The sequence below is a fragment of the Trypanosoma rangeli genome (genome assembly GCF_003719475.1).
Source record: "Trypanosoma rangeli strain AM80 chromosome Unknown Tra_15.4_contig_00292, whole genome shotgun sequence".
NCBI classification, from domain to species: Eukaryota; Euglenozoa; class Kinetoplastea; order Trypanosomatida; family Trypanosomatidae; genus Trypanosoma; species Trypanosoma rangeli.
The window spans coordinates 3017-22045 of NW_021706037.1; the positions used below are offsets into that span (position 1 = coordinate 3017).

A 19029-nucleotide genomic window follows, 5' to 3' on the forward strand; every position below is an offset into this window, starting at 1 on the left:
GCGACAAGCTTCTGCACGTCGCTCTCCTTCATTCGGAGAACCTTGGCGCCGGATTCCACGGAGGTCATTGTGAGTCGCTTGGTTTGGTCTGGAGTGCGGTTTGAGTGAGCAGAACTACAGGGCAAAAAAAAGCAGTGCAAGATCAAATTATTATTATTATTATTATTTTTTTTTAAAAAAAGAGCAAAACAAAATGAAAAATGAGGTGAACGGGCACGTACAAATAAATGCCCGCCACGCAGCGGCTCTCTCCCTCGGCGTGTGTGCGGCGTGGAGGAGGAGGAGGAAGAGGGGAGAGTGTGGTGTGTACTGTGTCCTTGATTTGGAGGGCTTGTGGCATCAACAGATGCAACAGAATCGTAGAGTAGCACTAAACTCGGTATCCTTTACATGCGTTGGGATATATCTGCGTGGGTGCCGGTTACTGTCCGGGGCAGCAGACCCAGACAAAGCAGACACCCTAAAAAAAATAATAATAATACACATACAACACAAAAAACAACATGATGATGAACAATCGGGTTCAGTGGACCCAGACACCCATACAACGCAGGAAAACCGCGAGACGTCCAATGCAACATGAAAATCACAATGGAGGGAAGACCGTTGCTTGCTTGGCCTGGGAGAGCTTTTCTAATAGTTTGTCGTTGCTCATTTGCGTTTCGTAGTACTTCCTCTTTGTTTCGTGAAGTTCGCGTCTCAGACGCTCCGCCTCGTACTTCAGTTCAGAAATGTGCGTTGATGTCATGTTGAGCTCTGACGCCTTTTGCTTCATCACCGCGTTCATGTGGCCCAACTCCTTCTGCATCAGGTTTAGCTGCCGTGCCATCTCCATTCCCGGCTGGCGGGAGAGAATGTTCTGCATCTCCGTCACTAGGCGCTGCTTCTCCTGAAGTTCCATGTCCTTCTCGATGCATTCCTCTGACTTGGTGATGAGACAACGCTGCAACCGTGTGATTTTCTGTTCCAACTCCTCCGGTGTTGGGTCGCGTCCAGAGATGCTTTCCCAACGGAGCGCATTCTTCGGGTTCTCCGCCTCCTCTGTGAGAGCTTGCACCTTCGTCTTTTGCGCCCGCAGATCGTAGTTTAGTTGTTTGATGTCGGCTTTAAGCTGCTCCGTGTGGTGTGCACGGTTGTGAGCGATGAGGGACTTTCGTTTCATGTCTTCTATTTTTAAACGCAACAGCCGCACGTCTTCTATCCGCGCCCGGTAGGCGGCCTCTCCGCGGATCAACATCTCCTGCTGCGTGCGCACCTTCTCGTAGAGGAGGGCCAGTTCGTCGTTGCGCCGTATGAGTTGGGTGCCCAGAAGGTCGCGCTCCCCACTCACTGCCAGGAACCTCTGTTGCTGCGTGCTGAGATCCTTGTCGCACTGGTTAATGACCTTCACAAGTTGCTTGATCTGCTGCCCCACATGCTCGCACTGCTGGTTCGCGTCGTCAAAGGCGACGGTACGCTCGTTCACGAGTTTGCGAACCTTTGTGAGCTTGTCCTTTAACACCTTCTGGGCACTAGACTCCTCTTGAAACTTCTTGTCCTTCATCGCAAGTTCCTCCCTCAGCTGAAGAATCTGGTGGTCCATCATGCGAAACTTTTGCTTCAACTCCACCACCTCATCCTGGGCCTCAATGAGCTTCTTAGAGTAAAGATTCCTCTCTGATCGCACCTGCTCATAGCGACTCTGCTGCTTTTTAAGCTTCTGTTCACTCTCGTCAATCGCCTTTTGGGTTTCCTCGCAGGTGATTCTGGCAATCTTCAGTTCCTCCTGCGCCTGGGCCTGGTGCAGTGAGACTTGCGAGACCTCATGCACGTACTTCTCCCTCTCGCTCTCCAACCGCACCACCGTTTGCCGTAGACGTGCGCCAGTCTCACGCTCACGGGCAATGGCATCCTCAATTTCCGCCTGGGACTCAACCTCGTTCGCGATTAGTTTTTCAATTTCCTGTATCTTCTCCCGCTCCTTCTCGGCGAACTTCATTAACGTATCTTTTTCCCGCTGCATAACATCAAAGGCACGACGTAAGTCTTCCTTTTCCCTCCGCACCGTCTCGATGCGTTTCCAAAGAGTTATCTTTTGCCGTTCCAGGTTCGCTTGGCCACGCCGTATGTCTTCGTTCTGCTGCACAAGACGGCGGAGTTCCTTAAAGTCATGGTCCCGTACCCGATGAATACGCTGCTCCTCCGCACGTATTTCTACAGCCTTCTTCTCCGCCTCTGTAATCTCCTTCCGAACAGCTCGGTGGCGTTCATTTAGGGCCTCTGTTGTGTCCACGGCGTCGTCGTACGATTGTTGCGTGTGAAACAGCTGCTTCTCTGCCGTCTCAACCTTTTGAACAAGCGCCTGGTGTTTATTCTGATCGTCCTGGTGCTGCAGCCGCAGGAGATTGACGGCGGCGGTGAGTTTGTTGCATAACTGCTCATGCATCTTCAGTTCCTTTTCATGCTGCTGTACAAGGAGGATCTGCTCACGCACCTGCACCTCAGACCGTTCCTGCGCCTTCACCTCCTTTTCATATTCCTGCCGCACCATCTTCTCCCGGTCAGAGACATGGCGCAGTTCCTCGTGGTTGTTCATTATCTCCGCCTCGAGCTCCTTTATCTTCTGGCCTGTTTCAAGTGTCTCCCGCGTCAGTGTCTCCATCTGCTTGACGAGATCGTCGTACTCCGATTGCATGCGCTTCTTTTCCAGCTTCAGCTCCTCTAGCGTGGCGGTCTGGGTGGAGGTGAGCTCGGTGCCATTCTCCACAATCTCTTGCAGCGAGAAGACCTCCTCTTTGAGCGTCTTAATAGTCTCCTTCGCGCGAGCGTCCTTCTCGTTGGCGGTGTCCACCATGCGCCAGGCCTTCTCGATCTCCTTCTTGAGCGCCTCAATGGTGCTGTGGTCGCCCTGCGAGAGCTTCACGGCGGCCTGCATCTTGGCCGCGTTACTCATAAGCTCCTGCGTCATCTGCTGGCACCGTCGCACCAGCCGCTTCTCCGACTCATGGCTGTTGACCAATGCCCGGTACAGATTTTCGTACTCGTCACGAAAAATACCAAACTTTTCATGACCCTCCAACGCCTCCATCGCCTCATTGAATTCCCGCTCCAGCTTGGCCAGCACGCCATCGGAGACGGTGACCTCCTCCGGCTTCGCCGACGTCATTGCGGGGGTGAGTTGCCAACACCACAATAAAATTCCCACTCCTACTGCTTGGGGTACATGAACCGGTGTTAACGTACGAGGCGACACCGCAAGCAGCAGCAGCGCGTAGAACAGAAAATCCCGCAAGAAAAAAAAACAAAGGATAAAAAAAGAGCAGATAAAACACCAAACAAAACCAAAACCAAAAACAAAACAAAATAGACAAGTAAATACAATACAGTAATAAAGAGGAAAAACATGAAACAATCCACACGGACATTCATAGTAGGGGTGGTGACGGGACCCCCAAGACAATTGCCTTCACAGCAGGAAATTGCTTTACTCCACAGTTGTCGAAACCAACGACAGCGGGCAAAAAAAAAAAGGAGACCAAAGGGAGAGAGAGAGAAAAGGAAAATAAAAAGGAAAGGAGTACCTCTCTCTCTGTTTGTCTGCATGTACTTATGCACAGATGTGTCTTGAGAAACCACACTTGGCCCCGTTTCCTCTCCTTCCCCCCCTCTCCTTCTTCTCTCCGCTGTTAATCAGCACCGCCACTGCGGGTGGTAGTGGCGGCGGCAGCCACAGGGCTGATACCCTTATCATCTATGCCTTGATCCGTAGTGTGTCCGGCCAGACCGCGGGAGATAAACTCTCGTTTTAGTGCGGCAAGCTTCTTGTCAATCCCTGCCATCGTTTCGTCAAATTCCCCACGACCCAACAAACGCCGCTCAAGATCCTGCAGCCAGTCCTTCACCTCGTCGAATGCACCCTGAAGCGAACCCTGCAGACACTGCTCATTCAATAGTTCTCCCTGACTATGCAAAGTGTCGCGAATCTTGACGACATCTTCCTGCAGTAAAAACACTTTTAGCGGTAATTCGTCAGCCAAATTGGCCATCTTCCCCAACGCGTTCATTGTGTCGGCGACAAGCTGCAGATGTTTACCAGTCAATTCACGGTGTACATCCTGAACCTGCTCGCATGTCTTTGCCGCATGTGCCGTTAGAATCTCGTGCACCTCGCCTCTCGTCTGTTCTTCCAAGTTGGAGGTTATGACGTCGACGGCTGACGCATGTGTCTTAAGTTCACCGCAAAGGTTATCTAGTTGGCCTTGCAGTCGATGCACGACCTCTTCTATGGATTGCCGCATCTCTCGTTGAATACGCCCATGCTCCTCACGATAGTGCGTTTCCTGCGTTGTGAACCTCTCATCAACGCTCCTGGTGCAACGTTGTGTGACAGCCGTGACATCCGCTTGCTGGGAGTGCAGCTGTTGTGTCACCGTGGTGCGGAGCCGCTCAAGATCATCCTGCGTTGTAGTGAAGGACATCCGCTGCAGCATTTCCTTTTGCTGCTCCTCGAGCTGTGTCAGACGCTCCTCTTGACGCGCAACACCGCAATTGTCGTTTTTCATTTTCTGTTGAATGTCCTCTAGAGAGCGTTGCATGTTGTCTAGACGCTGATTTGTCTCCGTCACATGCCGTTCAATGCGTTGTTTGAAGTTCTGCAGCAAATCGGAGACTTCACGTCGTAGCGGTTCCTGCGGTGCCACCCCCACACTGCCGCTCCGCTGCCTCGCCTCCCCGTGCACGCCTGTGAGCAGCAACCCCTGCAGCTGTTGGTATATGGACGCCAGGTCGGCGCAGTGCTGTCGCTGCTCCTCACATACAACACGCCACTGCGTTGCCTGGTGTTCCTGCCTTTGGCTCAAAAACGCAACCGTGCCCTGCAGCGCATCCACCTGCTCCCACAACTCGTGCTGCTCGTGCAGGCTCTTCCAGCGGGGATCGAGTGTGCGGAACTCCATCTGCCACAGCAACCCCAAAACAGTATTCCTGCACCACACTATTGCCTCGTGGGGTGCACGTCGCCTAAATAAGTGTACATGAGAGAGGTCAGCAGAAATACACAGAGAGGGAGGGATAAAGAAAGAAGATAGGAAAGAACCATTCTCCAGCCTTGGCAATGACAAGAAGACCAGGCAAAGAGAGAAGTGAGCGATGCATTGCAAGTCCTTTTAGCCACACAACTAATGGCCCCACCCGCATCAGGCTAGCCTCCTCCCACAACCACCACCACCAATTCATATCCTGTCAATCGCATCACTAACATGCGGCCCTACACACAAACACGTAGGCCAATGCAATTTATTAGACCCGAACCCCACACTCCTCTTCGCTTCTCACCCCTCACCCCCGACTGCATGCGAGTCACGGACGTGAGTCCACAGATGCACACCTTTTTTGCTGCAGACAATTCTACATCACTTGAACTGAACCCTCCTCTTTCCCTCTATCCCCTTGAACGCTATTCAACCCCCCCCAGCATCCCAGCTATTAATACTAATAATAATGATAACACACTAAACTGGACGAGCTTCCCCCGGCATCTCACTAATTGTCGCCCCCAGAACTATTGTTTTTTTTTTTTTTTTTGCTCCTTATAGACTGACACACTCATAAAAAAAGGACCACATGACAGACACTTCCACTTTTCTTCTTTTTCGTTCACTTCCTTCACACAACCAACAAGAAGTAACTAAAATTAATCTCACCATTACTTTTTCTTTCTTCTACCAACGGAAATCGTTAAATATGTTTTCGATATTCATATATGTTCCGTGCAGCAGACTATCGGAGGAGCCATTGTTGTGCTCCGCGAAGAGTTTCACACCCTGTAGGGGAGGGCACAGGTTGTAATTCTTGTCATCCGGGAGATTAGCGGGGGGACCAGCCCTGCGTGATGCGGGTAAGCATGTGATGGAAGGGCTCGCGCCCCTGCACAAACTTCTTAATTTTCGTCTTCACGGCTAGCGTGATATCCGACTCATACTCTAGCATCAGCGAGTTCAGCTGCCCCATTTGATCCTGGAAGTGAACTACTCGGTCTCCATAGCGAGACATGCTGCGGTAAGACTCCACAACACTCTCCTTGTGCAACGGTAAAGCAAAATAGGGGCGCTTCCACTCAAACTTACTTACCTCGCCGAGCTTCACAGCAGGAACCCCACCTCAAAGTTCACCATCGCCAACATTTCTATCTGCCGTAATTACACTGCCTGGAAGAATGTGCACCATCGTTGCTGTCGTCACTCCCTTCAAAATTTTGGTGTTGTGGCTAATGCGGTTTAAGGGACCGATGGAGCAGCTATCGAGGAAGCAATTAGGTTCAATGATTCTGTTCGGCATTATTCGGCACACCCCACTCATCCCGTCCCACTGCTGATATGGGTTAATGGCCTCATGACGTTGGTAGGCTAACAAGTCTGTCGGAGCATCACTCACAATAGATGTATTTTCTATTACCTGCACACCCTCTGCTATGTAGACACAATTCATGTCTCCCTTCACGGTAACGCCTTCCATTATAACAGAACCAATGCCTACTATCACCTGTCCAACCAACAAGGCGGTTTGCCCTATGTACTCTGCGGAGGCCTCAACAGAGGCGTGGTAGTTGTTTGGTAGTTTTTGATAAAAGTCCAGCTGAACGCACACGCGATTCATGGAAAAGGGTTCCAAATAATTATCATACAAAAATTGCATGAGACGAGACCAATTTTTAATAGGCCCGTAGTCCCCATAGGAGAGTTGCATAAAGGCACTATCGTAATGATTCATCGGACCCCATTGAATGAACGCCATAGGGTGTCGTGGTTCCTCTGGATCTAAAATGACTCCCGCACGGCTGTTCATGTTTATCATGGAGGTACCGCATTGCATGGTGAGCGTTTCCACCGAAAGTTGTTTGATCCAGCTGACCCAGCCAGGCCCGGCGTAGCGTCCGTCCATGTAACCCCAAAGAATGTCAGGATGCGCCGCCCCAATGGCGTCTAACGCCATGAATCAAGCAATCGTGCGACGGAGCATGCAGCCTTAGCGCAAAAGACCTAACTCAATTCCTAACGAATCGAAGCCAAAAAAACAAAAAAAAACAAAACAAAAGATAAATGTAAGCAGGATACCAAATGGTTCCCCAGTACACTGCATTAATTCCATTCAACCAGTCATCTCAAAAAGAGGACTCACTCATCCGGATGCAACATCGTGTCAGATAGAGTCATGCGGCGCACCGCATCAAGCCATACCCGCAGGTAGCCCTGTCCACCACCCGCAAGGCGTTGTTTCCGGAAGGCCTATCGGTGTGTCTGAGATGTCAAGAAAAGGTCCGTATAAAATCGGTGTGACACAAAAGAGTCTCAATGCCAAGGCCACCGTAGGCCAAACGTACGGCAGTCAATAAAAACGGACCGCCAGTCACTGCAAGACGTATCATCCTCTCTCCCACAAGGACAGCAGTACCGTCACTTTTTGTGCCGCTTTCCACACACCCCACACATACGCCGACGAAGTGGAGTGGCTGGGGGTCGACCCAAAAGAATGGGCCAGACAAGTAAAAACACTCAGAAATCACACCCACGTCTGACACCAGAGACGCAGTTCCAGAGCCTTGCCATGTTATATTCACATTTCTTCCTTAAAGGAGCAACGGCGAAGGGGAGTTCGTAGCGGGGATGATGGTTGTCGCGGGGAATAGCTGATGTTTTTTTTTTTCATTATCTTCAACTTTTTCTTTTTCCTCCGTGGTGTTTTTTTAAAATAACCCTCACGGCTCGTTATCCGAAATGAAACTTTTTCCTTGTTTCGTTCTTCTTCGAATGCCCCCCCCCCTCCAGTTTATTTTTTATTTTTTCACCACTGCTGCTTCTCTCTTTTCTTTAAACGCCTGAGGCCTACTTCCGTCTGGAAGCACGGACCTTCTTCTTCTCATTCACGTTGTACTTGTGATAGGAGGAAAACATACGCGGCTGATTCACGTCTCGCCTATGCGGCTTTGGGGCCTGCCCAAACGCCGCCAGATCATCGTCGTTGCTGCCGTCGCCGCCACGTGCCACATGTTTCTCCTTCAGCTTGGCGGATGTTGTGCCGCGGATGACGTGTGCCAGCTGATCCTCTCGCAGTACGAGGCAGCGGTTTGTCCCACGTTTTCCTCCACGCGGTTTTGGGAGGTTGTAGATCGTGCCGCGCGTGCTGATGGGCTTGCAAAAGTTGATAAATAGCTGCTTTTTGCCGTCGCGCGTCACCACGTACTGCACGCGTCTCAGCGTGTTCCCACTGCCACACATGCCACAAAACTGTCGCGTTGTGTCCGTTGTGAGGGCGAAGCAGGAGGTGCAGCGCAGCAGCCACTGACGGAGCTCGTGAATGCGCATGCCGTGTGGCCCAACAATGGGGACCCCTAGGTGTTTCAGGGTGTTTTGCATCGCGTAGTCGGAGGTGACGCATGCAACACCGCCGTCAAAACGCTCCCCAACCGCCCCCTCGCATCCTTGGAGGTGCTTGTGGATGTTCTCCGGGGTGATCCACCCCTGGTCGTCGTCGTCGCCTTCTTTTTTCTCCTCCACCTCCTCTTCCTCTTCCTCTTCCACCTCAGTCTCCTCCCCCTCCTCCTCGGCGTCACCTGTGACTGCCTCAGTCACTATTTCCGTTCCGTGATCGCCACCAGGATTAATAATTGCCTGCCGTGGTTCAATAGGTGCCATCAAAGATTCGGTGGCCCTGCAGCAGTCCAATGCCAATGCACAAAGACGGATGTCGGTTCTACTCATGGCTCCCAAATCACCCGTCCTCTCTGCGACGTTCACAACAGCTTCTAATGCCTCCTTTGAGGGCTCCAAGACGTGTAGGGCCTGTGGAAGGCGACCCAGCAAGTCACGGGCGGCCCGGTCCCGCACCTCCGCGACAACCTGCGAGGTCGTCACCAATGCATCCGCCACGTCGTTGAAGTTGTCCATCCCTTTGATAAATGCATTAGCATCAAGAACAAGGAGACCCTTTCGGTACGTAGGGACCGTTGCCCCCACACCGTAACAAATTGTCCTGCAAGCACCAAAATGCCCAGCTTCATCATTGTCACCAGCGACAACGTCCACTGCAGGAGCGAAGACAACCCGCTTTGGTTCGGTGGATGCCGGTGCCACACACTTTCCCTTCTGTGCAGCGGCTACCCATGACATGGCTGCTGGCCGCTATTCCACTAAAACCGTTACCCTCAATCCGGCAGAAAGAGAAAAGGCAAATCAAAAAACGGAGGAAGCAGATAAAAAGCAAAAGCAAAAAGAAAAGTGCAGGAAACAACGGCCACAATAACAACTAAAATAAGAGAATTCATCATTTTTCTTTTTCACACTCAGCATACTCAGTGCGTCCCCTGTTTCTTCGTCTCGTTCATTTTATCCCACTCATTTAACAGGGAATGCAATCTGTGAATTTTGATTGAATACAACTAAAACAAAAATGGGCTGAGACGCTCACTCATGCAAAAGGTAAAATGACGCCAGGATCGACACCGTCAAGATCACTATCCGCATCAAATTCACGGAGACTAAGCACCACGCGGTTTGTCTTGAGTCTGCGCTCGAATGTGAACATGAGCGCTAGCTCCTGCGGCGACAAGGGCCGTTGCTTCGTCTGAGGCAGAAGGGGGGGAAGTGCAAAGGGGCCAGAGCGCACCATTGTGACGAAGCCCCCAACACGGCGCACCTTGCGTGCCACGCGGTACGGAAGGAGCGGGCTACGTACGATTAACCGTTCGTTGTGCAGTGGCTTGGAGTAGAGTCCAGCCACAAAGTCACCTTTGTGGTTGTGCTGGTGTTTGGCTGAGGTCAGTACGGGCTCCAGCGTACACGTGCAGGGCACTTTGACATCCTTCGACAACTGCTTCCGAATACCCTCGTCCAACACCTCGTTGACCTCGTCGGCGAGTCTCTGGACGACCTCAGAGGGCACGCCGCGAGCAAAGCGGATATCGTAGACGCCAAAATTCCCAAGAAATTCATTGTTCCAATACCGCACCATAGACACATCGTTTGTTGCCAAGCCGAGACCCTTCATTCCATTCATGAAACCAATCGGCCGAAGGATGTTCATGCCGATTCCGGCAACTTTGCCCACAAGCGGAGTGAGGCGGTGCACAAAAGAACGTGGGTCTGTTTGATCTGATGTGATAGATACGCCTGGGTGCAGGTAAACGAAGAAGTACTGCCGGTGCAACGCTCGCTTCATTGCAGGCACCCACATGACCGTCGCACAACCACTACTGCCACCCTTACGGCTATCCTCAGTATTCGTCCAGTTGTCTAGCGTGGGGCCAGATGTCCGGTCTGCCGTAGATGCCTCTACCCGTATGCGAATGTCTAATTTCCGCAGCGCCGCCCACTCCATCTGTGATTCTAATCTGGAACGGTCAATGGCCACGCCATCGACGGTTAATCCGCCGGACATCACTAACTCCTGTGTCTCTTCAAAGGGTATACCGCAGCGGTGAAATAGCCAGTGGTACATGGAGGGGGCATGGGCAACAGTATTCACCTGGCTGTTCACAAAACCACGTCGATTTCGCAGCAGCATCGCCTCTGTCATTTCTTTGCTGTGCAGCACACCCAGACGAAAGACGCGACCTTTCGTCTTCCGCGGCAACTGCTGCGGCCGTGTGACGGGGTACTTTTTGACACTTGCCACTCGCGTGAGGCCGGTGTTCAGCTTCTCTAGGTTGATCATTGATAACCTGACAGCCCCCAGCTATAAAAATATATTACCACTCAACGCTTTCCTACAAGCGAGAGGTGGCGATGTAGAGGAAGAAGCAAGCAAATAAACAAACATCCAAAGGCAAACAGAAGTGCATGTCACCACTCTCTTCAGTTCAGGTAGGCAAAGGCAACAAACCAAACGCGGCGGTAGGGGACATCTAACCCTGATTCCCGTCCTCTTTGTCTTCTTTGTTTGGTTTTTGATATTTTGCCCTGTTTCATTAATCATCACCGTTTAACCGCGCCTCCATTGCACAATGATGAGCAGCACCATCGTCGTCACGCCTTCACTAGCACAGGCACAACAGAAAAGTTATGTCGCCTGTGTTTTCTCCCTCTTCTCCTGCTCGGCGGCAAGCATACGTTTGATTGACTCCTTCTTCTCTCTCGAGTATTCGTCATTCACAAACTTCAGCGCCCGTCGTGGAAGCTGCAGACCGCTTCCATGTAGTTGTCGTTGCTGCGTCTTTACGAGCCTCGCGGCGACGAGAGCCCTAAACGCATCTGACATGCCTTCGGCAGCTGACACAACCGCAATGGACGACAGCACGTCTGCGCTGTAAGGATCAAAATGACAATCCCGCTCATTCCATATGCCTTCAAGGGCCGCGCGCACCGCCGCCTCATCACCAGTGGGAAGCGCCTTAAGCATCATCACCGTCTCCAGTTGAGTTGCCTGCAATCCCAAATCACGCGTCGCCTGTGCCTCAAGAGCGGCAACAGCTTCCATGTGGCTTCTTTCAAGGAGTCCGTAGCCCTCGCACCACTTGGCAAAGTGAGCCAATTTTGAGATGGGCTGTTGAGACGTGGAAGGGGGTCGTGCAGCCAAAGCACGCTCCGTTACAGAAATAAGGGTGGTGATCACGTTACTCAGTGTCGCCGCTTCCTCGCTAGAGAGATGTGGCTCATCGGCAAGCAACGCTGCCCCACAAATCCGGCGGGCCTTTGAGGCGGTTTTGCTGATCAATTGACACGTTGCTGCGTATTCCAAACCCTTTTCACCCCCTGTCACCTTACACAGTTTACGCGCGCATGTGTAGAGGTCGCCTAGAGTGAAACACATTTCTATCATACGTTCCAGCCTCCCGCGCGGATCAATACCCGCAAGTCTCTTGAGAAGTTCTCGGGGGGACAACAAGACTGGCAGCAGCTGTTGTTGTTGCTGCCTCTTTATTGCTGTGCCCTCTGTGGAAGTACTATTATCAATAGTGGTTGGTGCTTCGGACTCGAGTTCGGTGGCCCATTTCACCGTCTTCACACCATTCTGTTCACAGCGAATGAGAAACTCATGTGCCGCGGGAGATATTGTGGCCTTCCCTGTCGCATACAGTTCAAACATTCGCTCCAGTGCGAGGTGTACATGACGCCTGTGTTCTTGACAGAGTGAGGCAAAGAAGTCCTCCGTGCAGTTGCTAATGGCCTGATAGAAATTGTTGACCTGCTTCACATCACGCAGCTTCGTATCGTGGTGTTGCTCAATGAAGTTGGCCACCGCTGCCGCATCAACCAGAGTACGGCGAAGCTCCACAAAGGTGGAATGCGTCTTGGATTCCGTCCGTGGTCGTTTGGCTGCTGGCTGCTCGGGTGAATTATCTGCCTGCACTGCCCCCTTTTGACCCTTGGGCTCATCGACTCCATGCGTGTGAGGGTCCTCCTCACGCCTCACGGGGCTGCGGCGCCGCCTTCTTGTGGTAGATGGCTTCACCCCAAATTTACTTTCGCCGGTCCCCGCCAACGAAGACTCCATCTTTAGTGACTCCCTCCCGGGCAAACAACCCCCCTATATATATATACACAAATAATTTTAAAATAAATAATAAAAAAAACAAGAGGTCAAACGTAGCAAAAGGAAAATGACAGCAGCAAGACCACCACCAAAAGTTTTTGCAGTGCTCGGCGCAAAGGAAGAAATGAAGTAATGATTGCATGTGCCGAGTGCTGAGTTGGGCCATAGTTCCAACGGCGGAAGTTTTAATTCGTTTTAAAATAATTTTTTCTTTGCTTTGAACGCACAACTAGCAACCTCAGGAACACTGGCAACAGCGCAACTGTGCACACATACAGATAATATAATACAGTATATATATATATATATATATATATATATATATACGTATGTGTGTGTGTATGTATGCATGATGGCAATCATAGATGACGAAGGAGGTGAAGAAGCAGGATGAGGAAAAGTGAAAACGGTGGTGACACCATTCATCCATCTATCCCACACCCACACACGCACAGAGAGAGAGATACAGACGGATAGATAGATAGGGAGGAAGAGAGAGCGTGCGTGTGCATCACACCATATTACACAGCGCAAATAAAAAAAAGTGGAGAAAAGGCGAAAGAAAAAGAAAAAAAAAGCTGCCTTCACTTGGAGAACAAAAAATTACATGTCGTCGACGTTTAGTGCTTACCAACGCTCGAGAAAAACCCACACAGCAGGAACAGAGACCCCCCCACCCCACCCCGCAAGGTTCTCCACCCCCACCCCCCTCTGCACCAAAGAAACGAAATTAAACGAACACTTCGTCCTCTTCCAAAGTTTTTCTTCCTCCCTCTACAATCCCCTCCCCCACTTTACTTTTGTCCCTTACGCCTCAGCACACCGCTCTCTCCGTTACTCCAAAAGCAATGCACATTCCTCCAAGACGCGTACCAAATGTTCATGATAAATACGAAGAGACGTAGTAGACGCCAAACACATCCAGTTCAACTCCAATCCATTCATTCGACGCTTCCACTCCCTCCTCTGCCTCTTCCATTTCTTCCCCTTACTTCCTTCCCTCCTTACTTTTTCCCCTCCCCTCTCTCATTCATTCCTCTTTTTTCTGCTCTTGGAGAGGGCGGGAGTTGCTGGTGTGGTCGTGACACTCCGCCTCACTGTTGTGGTGCCTCGACGTGTTCTCCATTGGGGTCTCTATAACAGTTTTGCACTATTCCCAAATTATCGGATGCGTTTACCGGTGTGATTTCACCAACAGAGGCATCCACGGCTCTCGCCCCCGTCCCGGCCTCCGCCTCCTCCGTTGCCGGCGCCTGCTCGTACTCACATACCTCACTGGCGTCCCTCTTTTCACGCAGGCGAAAGCCGTAGATACGTGGAACGTAGTGCTGCTTTGGCTTTGCGATCACCTTGCCACTGTCGCGCAGGTGCATTAGGAAAAGATGCGGGAACGTCGTCCCCCAGAAGGCCCCGTCGAGTGTTCGGTGACGGGAGGAGCGCGGGTAATAAATGTCTTGGCACTTCGGGCAGTACAACTTCACGGAACTCTCACGCACAACGTCGCTTTGTCCTACCGGTAGCACCGCCTGCCCACCGCAGAACACGCGCGGGCAGCGACCAAATTCTCCCTCAGCAAATTTCTCTTCCATTAGTTTAAGTCCGCGCTGCGTTGTGATGAAGCGGGCGTGAATGAGACCATAAAGAGTTTCCGCTGACGACTCCACCAGGCGCTGCTGCTCCGCCGTTAGGCGCGCACTGTTCTGCGTCTCCAGATCTAAAATGAGATCCAGTGCGTAGTGGTAGAAGGATACCATCGTGGAGAGACCTGTAAGGTTAAATTCATCGTCAATAAAGTCGCGGTCTACAACGCAGAAGAACTCATGACTCTTCAGCTCACAAAACCACATAATCCACGGAAGACCTTCCTCGTCCGCCTCCTCCCCGTAGGTCGCCAGGTCATCCGAAAAAACGCCCGTGTATGGAGGGTAACTCATTTCACCAATCGGCACAAATTTCCTTCACCTCCCACCTTTTTTTACTGCTCTCTTTTCCTTCCTTGCCCTTTGCGTTTGTTTCTTTGCGTCCTCTCTTGTTGACGTTGTTGCTAATTTGTAGTTATTCCCTTCTAATTCCCCTTCCCTGCTGCCTTTTCTTTATTCCTCCCACTGCACGCAGACGCACACGTGCTATACCAGTGGTCCCACCCTCAAACTGAGAGCAACGCAGAGACACAGTACAAAACGAAGGGAGAGGGATAAAAAAAAAAGAGAGAGAGAGAGAGAGAAGGCATACAGGAAGAAGTGAAGAGAGCGGGCAAGCAAAACGCAGGGCAGAAAGGCAAGGGAGAGAGCGGAAGCAACTGTTCCGCGCGGTCGTACAGCCGTCACCCCAGTGAGAGCCACACACAGTCATGAGTTCAGGGCAAGCACCTGGAAGCGGGGAAAAAGGTTGGCGCAACGTGTGTGTGTGGGGTGGGGGGAAATGAAACTAAGCAAAACGAAGAAAATAACGAGCGTGACGTTGATGACAATGAGGCCATGGCGCACTTTTGTACATGCGCAAATTTTAAAAAAACAAATGGCAAAGACAGGCACACATATAAAATGTCTATTTTTTTTTTTAATTTAAACAACGTGAAGCGTAAGTGATTCTCTTTACGACCCTCCTCGCTGCAAGTAGATCTGGACTTCTCTCTCTCTGTCTCTCTGTCAGTCCGTCTGTCTGCATATATATATATATGTCTACTTCCTGCACGTTTGCGGTGGTTACGCCCAAATCCCCCTTTCATTCTTAATATTCACCAATCTCCCCGACCCATCCATACCACAACACGCCCTCTTTTTCTGATTTCCTCCTTTTGGCTTCCACTACTGACAAACTACAAACCACATTTCCACTTTACCCCTTCTCTAACACGTCTTATTTAGGATCTCACTGCTCTACATAGCCATCAATGCCTTAAACAAAAAAAACACACTTTATTATCACATAGAAGCTTGACGCTGCTCCTCGCCTGTTTACCACCTCTCCTATTACCAGGCGTCTATGTGCGTAATTATATGCAAAATGAGTATGAGTGCGTGTGAGTGCGCACACTTGGGTATGCATTGATTATTATTAAACCACGTGTCGCCTCTGAGTCCACCTTTAAAAACAAAACAAAACATATACAGAAACAGTAACAACAAAAGCAACGGAAGAGACTAAGGCAGCCATGTAGACTATTTCTGTGTGGCATTCTTCGTCTGGTCATTGTTTTTTTTTTCCTATTTCTTCCTTGTTTTGTTTGTTTGTTGCGTTTTTTTTTTTAACTACCTTCCTGGAAGGCACCCATCGTTGCCGCGCGTTTGCATTGTGGGGGGTCTCTTTGCGTGTGTTCCTCCGCTCATCACCGCCCCGTTCTCCTGCTGTTTCACTCTTTGTGTCTTTCTGACTATCCCCCGCCCCTCAGCAGTGCTCATCCCACTCCTCCTCTCCATCGCTTTTACACTCAATCGCACCTTTTTTTATCCTTTTAGTCAACGTTTTGCTTTCCTCCTCCTTTCCTTATTTCATTCTCACCGAAGCTACTCCGTGTGTAATTGGCAGGGGTGCAACAACGGGACGCAGATGTTCTGCCACGTCCACCCTCATTTTACCATTGCCCCTTTACCTCCTCGCGCGTAGGCACAGCACCGTCTCACTCAGTCACCTGCGCGTTGGATCCCCCTCTTACCGCTGCCACGCCCTGCAGCCTCTCGCGCTGATTCTCCACCCACGCCTGCAGGCCAGAGCCGTACGACGTCTGACGGAGTCGATGAGACTGGGCGTTAAGGTTGTTAAAGTACTGTTGCTCTACCCCACACGCCTCCACCACTTCCGCCGGGGTGGCGGTATCAGAAGCACCGGTGGCGATAGCGGTGAGAGAGTCCAGTATGCGGCGCACAACGTAGTTACCGTATTGGTGCATCGCCACCTGTTCCATGCGGTTTGGCCCTCCCGAGAGCAGTGCAGTGGCGAAGCGCAGTATGAGGGTGCTGCCGTCCGGGAGCTTGTGACACGCCGCGATGGCAGTCTCAACGCAGTTAGATGCAAACTTCTGCATACTGACCTCAAAGATACTACCAATTAACGCATCGAAAACCTTGTGTAGCATCGACTGAACTGGGGACCCGGCAACAGTGCGCTGCGCCAGCTCTGACACAACGGTCTGTAACACGTAATTACCGTAACTATGATTCGCCAAAAGCCCACTTTGATTTGCAATTTCAGAAAGAATTTTCGCACAGTCATCGTAGAACTGTGTCGACTCAGGGTCCGCGTTGAGGGCATTTTCCTGCCGCTGTTGGGGGTCAATTTCCCCCTGAACAACGGCATCAGCAAAGAAAGGAATAAAACTCTGTATAGCCCGGCAAGCAACGACGTGCTGCGTAAGCAACTTGACACGACGGCTCAACGTTGCCTCCGTTTCCTTCGTGTCGCCCGGGATGGAGCCCGAAACGAAGGCTCGAGCTACCGCGCAAAACAGCCGCCACGCAGACCACATTTCCGACACATGAAGCTCGCTTACTTCCACTTGGGTGGGCTGAGTTTGCCCATCAATCCCATTCGTCCTGGCAGCCTTCCCGCCGCCAATGTTGCTATTTTCACAACTATCCTCATCGTAGCGGCCGCCACTGGCGTCGCGTTGCTGTTTGGAATGAACATCGTTATCGCGCCCCCGTTTTCCACCCGTCTTCTGCCCGCCACTGAAGCGACTTGGGCAGAGTGCCTTCACCAACGCCGTCATTAAAAAACTCCCGCCGTTGCTGCACACAACCTTCAGCGCAAGTCGCTCTAGGGCGGCACACAAAACAGTTACCTCCGCCTCGCAGCGATTTACCCCTTCCACCAAGCCAAAGGACTCAAAAACAAATCGTGATGCCAGAGGGCATGAGAAGAGTGCCAAAAAGAGATGCTCAGGCATAAGCGTTGACGGCGACGCCTCAGATTCCTCCTGAGGCGGTGGTATAGCAGCGTCCTGCAACACACGGAACAAAGCCTCTCGCCGTTTAGGGTGCATCATTGCCTTTCTAAACAACCACGTCCCTTGCACTGTGGCAAGAATTCCCACCCCGCACGAAGGAAGAAACGGGGGAGCGTTCGTCTTTCCAGTGGGCGACGGTTTATGCAATGTGCCATCCGCGCCATCGTTAGCTGTAGGGGAGGAGGGCTCAAAAAGAAGCCGCATCCACAAATTATCTGCAGCCTCATCGTCTCCTTCCAGGACCTCAGAAAGCAGTGTAGATACGTCACGATGGACAAGAATGTCCTTCAACAAAAGTGTTCCAGTAGGAGATGAAAAATCTGCAGCAACGTCAGTCCTAAAGTCGGTCTTGTTGTATGAGGCCAGTTGTTGCAGGGCAATTCGAAGAGTCGAGTACACGTGTTTGGCAACGTGAGTGCCATCCTCCATGTCCACTAATCTAATTCCATCGTCACAGTACACGTGTTGTAAGTCTAGGAACTGCATCGCGACTTCCTTCGACAAGACAACATCATCGTCAGATGGCGGCACCGACATGCATGCCGCAAGATACTGGTGGTCCACAATCACAAGAATCTTTAGCACTCCAGGTGAGGCACGACGCTTCATTCTTCCAATCACCGTTGGATGCAGAGATTCACGTAGGCAGCCCTTGCGGCTTGCCTCTTCCATCTCGGCGAAGCTCTTTAAATGTACCTCAAAGTAGGACTCGCGGGCATCATTCTCGACGTTGTATCCTCCCCTCGTTCCCATGCGACCACGGCCTCCACGATGGCTCTCTCGGGAGTGCGGTTGCTGAGGCACAGAATAGCCCACATTAAAGGCATTAGGGGTGTACGTGGAAAATCCTGAACGCCCGGCGTTAGCATACCCCACGCCTGGGCCCTGCCGCGAGTACTGTTGTTGCTTGCTGTGATGTTGTTGTTGTTGTTGTTGTTGCTGCTGCTGCTGTTGCTGTTGCAAATAAGGATGAGACTGATTGTAATACGGGGACGTGGGAACAACCCCCGGAATGGAATAAAAAGGAGCTTGTGTGAGCGGAGGGACAGCGGCAGCGCTGGGAGGCAACATGCTCTGGTAGTGTGCATGGTAGTTGTAGTAATAATGATGTTGATGGTGCTGCTGCTGCTGCTGCTGCTGCTGCTGCTGAAGATGATGCTGGACGTAGGCCCTGCTGCTGCTGCTGCTGCTGCGGCTGCTGAGCTTGGTACGTCATGAGAACCCCGCGTTCCCCCAGTGGCATCGGACCACAATTGTATGGTCGCATTTATCTCTTGTTGTTGATGTTGTTTTTTTATTTCTTTCGCACTAGCTTTAACTTCTCTTCAATGCAGCACACGACGAGTACAAATGAAAGCGCACAACATCAAAGAACAAAATAAAATATAAAAGGAAAAGAAAAGAAAAAAAAGAAAAACCATCCCAAGGAGAAAACAGCAGGAGCAAGACAAACACACCCACCACACGCATGGGGGATGAATGATAAAAAAAAAAGGGCGGCGTGCCCGCCATGAAGCAGCTTATCATCTCCCAGGGGCACATAGTACATTACACACGCACAGGCTGATATATATATGTTT

At 51.2% G+C, this 19029-nt stretch overlaps 8 protein-coding genes across 8 annotated transcripts, besides 19 other annotated features; all 8 read right to left on the reverse strand.

Moving 5' to 3' along the window:
- The first annotated feature begins 146 nt into the window (after positions 1–146).
- Positions 147–173: a microsatellite.
- A 99-nt stretch (positions 174–272) lies between these two features.
- Positions 273–296: a microsatellite.
- Positions 297–586: 290 nt separating this feature from the next.
- TraAM80_07221 (flagellar associated protein) lies at positions 587–3145 on the reverse strand (the record flags this gene model as incomplete). Its single annotated transcript, XM_029384023.1, has 1 exon — positions 587–3145. One exon carries the CDS (start codon positions 3143–3145, stop codon positions 587–589), a length of 2559 nt encoding a protein of 852 aa, XP_029236112.1.
- Positions 3146–3304: 159 nt separating this feature from the next.
- Positions 3305–3343: a microsatellite.
- Positions 3344–3499: 156 nt separating this feature from the next.
- Positions 3500–3556: a sequence feature (A-rich).
- Positions 3557–3628: 72 nt separating this feature from the next.
- Positions 3629–3664: a microsatellite.
- Position 3665: 1 nt separating this feature from the next.
- TraAM80_07222 (uncharacterized protein) lies at positions 3666–4934 on the reverse strand (the record flags this gene model as incomplete). The annotated part of the gene is made up of 1 exon (XM_029384024.1): positions 3666–4934. The coding sequence occupies one exon, from the start codon at positions 4932–4934 to the stop codon at positions 3666–3668; it is 1269 nt and encodes a 422-aa protein (XP_029236113.1).
- Positions 4935–5542: 608 nt separating this feature from the next.
- Positions 5543–5562: a microsatellite.
- A 576-nt stretch (positions 5563–6138) lies between these two features.
- TraAM80_07223 (gamma carbonic dehydratase) lies at positions 6139–6969 on the reverse strand (the record flags this gene model as incomplete). The annotated part of the gene is made up of 1 exon (XM_029384025.1): positions 6139–6969. One exon carries the CDS (start codon positions 6967–6969, stop codon positions 6139–6141), a length of 831 nt encoding a protein of 276 aa, XP_029236114.1.
- Positions 6970–7030: 61 nt separating this feature from the next.
- Positions 7031–7077: a sequence feature (A-rich).
- A 592-nt stretch (positions 7078–7669) lies between these two features.
- Positions 7670–7705: a microsatellite.
- A 154-nt stretch (positions 7706–7859) lies between these two features.
- TraAM80_07224 (RNA-binding protein NOB1) lies at positions 7860–9143 on the reverse strand (the record flags this gene model as incomplete). Its single annotated transcript, XM_029384026.1, has 1 exon — positions 7860–9143. The coding sequence occupies one exon, from the start codon at positions 9141–9143 to the stop codon at positions 7860–7862; it is 1284 nt and encodes a 427-aa protein (XP_029236115.1).
- Positions 9144–9190: 47 nt separating this feature from the next.
- Positions 9191–9252: a sequence feature (A-rich).
- A 189-nt stretch (positions 9253–9441) lies between these two features.
- Positions 9442–10686, reverse strand: TraAM80_07225 (uncharacterized protein; the record flags this gene model as incomplete). Its single annotated transcript, XM_029384027.1, has 1 exon — positions 9442–10686. One exon carries the CDS (start codon positions 10684–10686, stop codon positions 9442–9444), a length of 1245 nt encoding a protein of 414 aa, XP_029236116.1.
- Positions 10687–11031: 345 nt separating this feature from the next.
- On the reverse strand, positions 11032–12465 carry TraAM80_07226 (uncharacterized protein; the record flags this gene model as incomplete). Its single annotated transcript, XM_029384028.1, has 1 exon — positions 11032–12465. The coding sequence occupies one exon, from the start codon at positions 12463–12465 to the stop codon at positions 11032–11034; it is 1434 nt and encodes a 477-aa protein (XP_029236117.1).
- A 331-nt stretch (positions 12466–12796) lies between these two features.
- Positions 12797–12830: a microsatellite.
- Position 12831: 1 nt separating this feature from the next.
- Positions 12832–12859: a microsatellite.
- A 98-nt stretch (positions 12860–12957) lies between these two features.
- Positions 12958–13003: a sequence feature (GA-rich).
- Positions 13004–13598: 595 nt separating this feature from the next.
- Positions 13599–14438, reverse strand: TraAM80_07227 (putative dynein heavy chain; the record flags this gene model as incomplete). The annotated part of the gene is made up of 1 exon (XM_029384029.1): positions 13599–14438. One exon carries the CDS (start codon positions 14436–14438, stop codon positions 13599–13601), a length of 840 nt encoding a protein of 279 aa, XP_029236118.1.
- A 250-nt stretch (positions 14439–14688) lies between these two features.
- Positions 14689–14754: a sequence feature (GA-rich).
- Positions 14755–15132: 378 nt separating this feature from the next.
- Positions 15133–15168: a microsatellite.
- Positions 15169–15593: 425 nt separating this feature from the next.
- Positions 15594–15638: a sequence feature (A-rich).
- Positions 15639–15696: 58 nt separating this feature from the next.
- Positions 15697–15753: a microsatellite.
- Positions 15754–16123: 370 nt separating this feature from the next.
- On the reverse strand, positions 16124–18520 carry TraAM80_07228 (uncharacterized protein; the record flags this gene model as incomplete). Its single annotated transcript, XM_029384030.1, has 1 exon — positions 16124–18520. The coding sequence occupies one exon, from the start codon at positions 18518–18520 to the stop codon at positions 16124–16126; it is 2397 nt and encodes a 798-aa protein (XP_029236119.1).
- A 46-nt stretch (positions 18521–18566) lies between these two features.
- Positions 18567–18598: a microsatellite.
- Positions 18599–18620: 22 nt separating this feature from the next.
- Positions 18621–18650: a microsatellite.
- A 167-nt stretch (positions 18651–18817) lies between these two features.
- Positions 18818–18866: a sequence feature (A-rich).
- Positions 18867–19029: the final 163 nt, after the last annotated feature.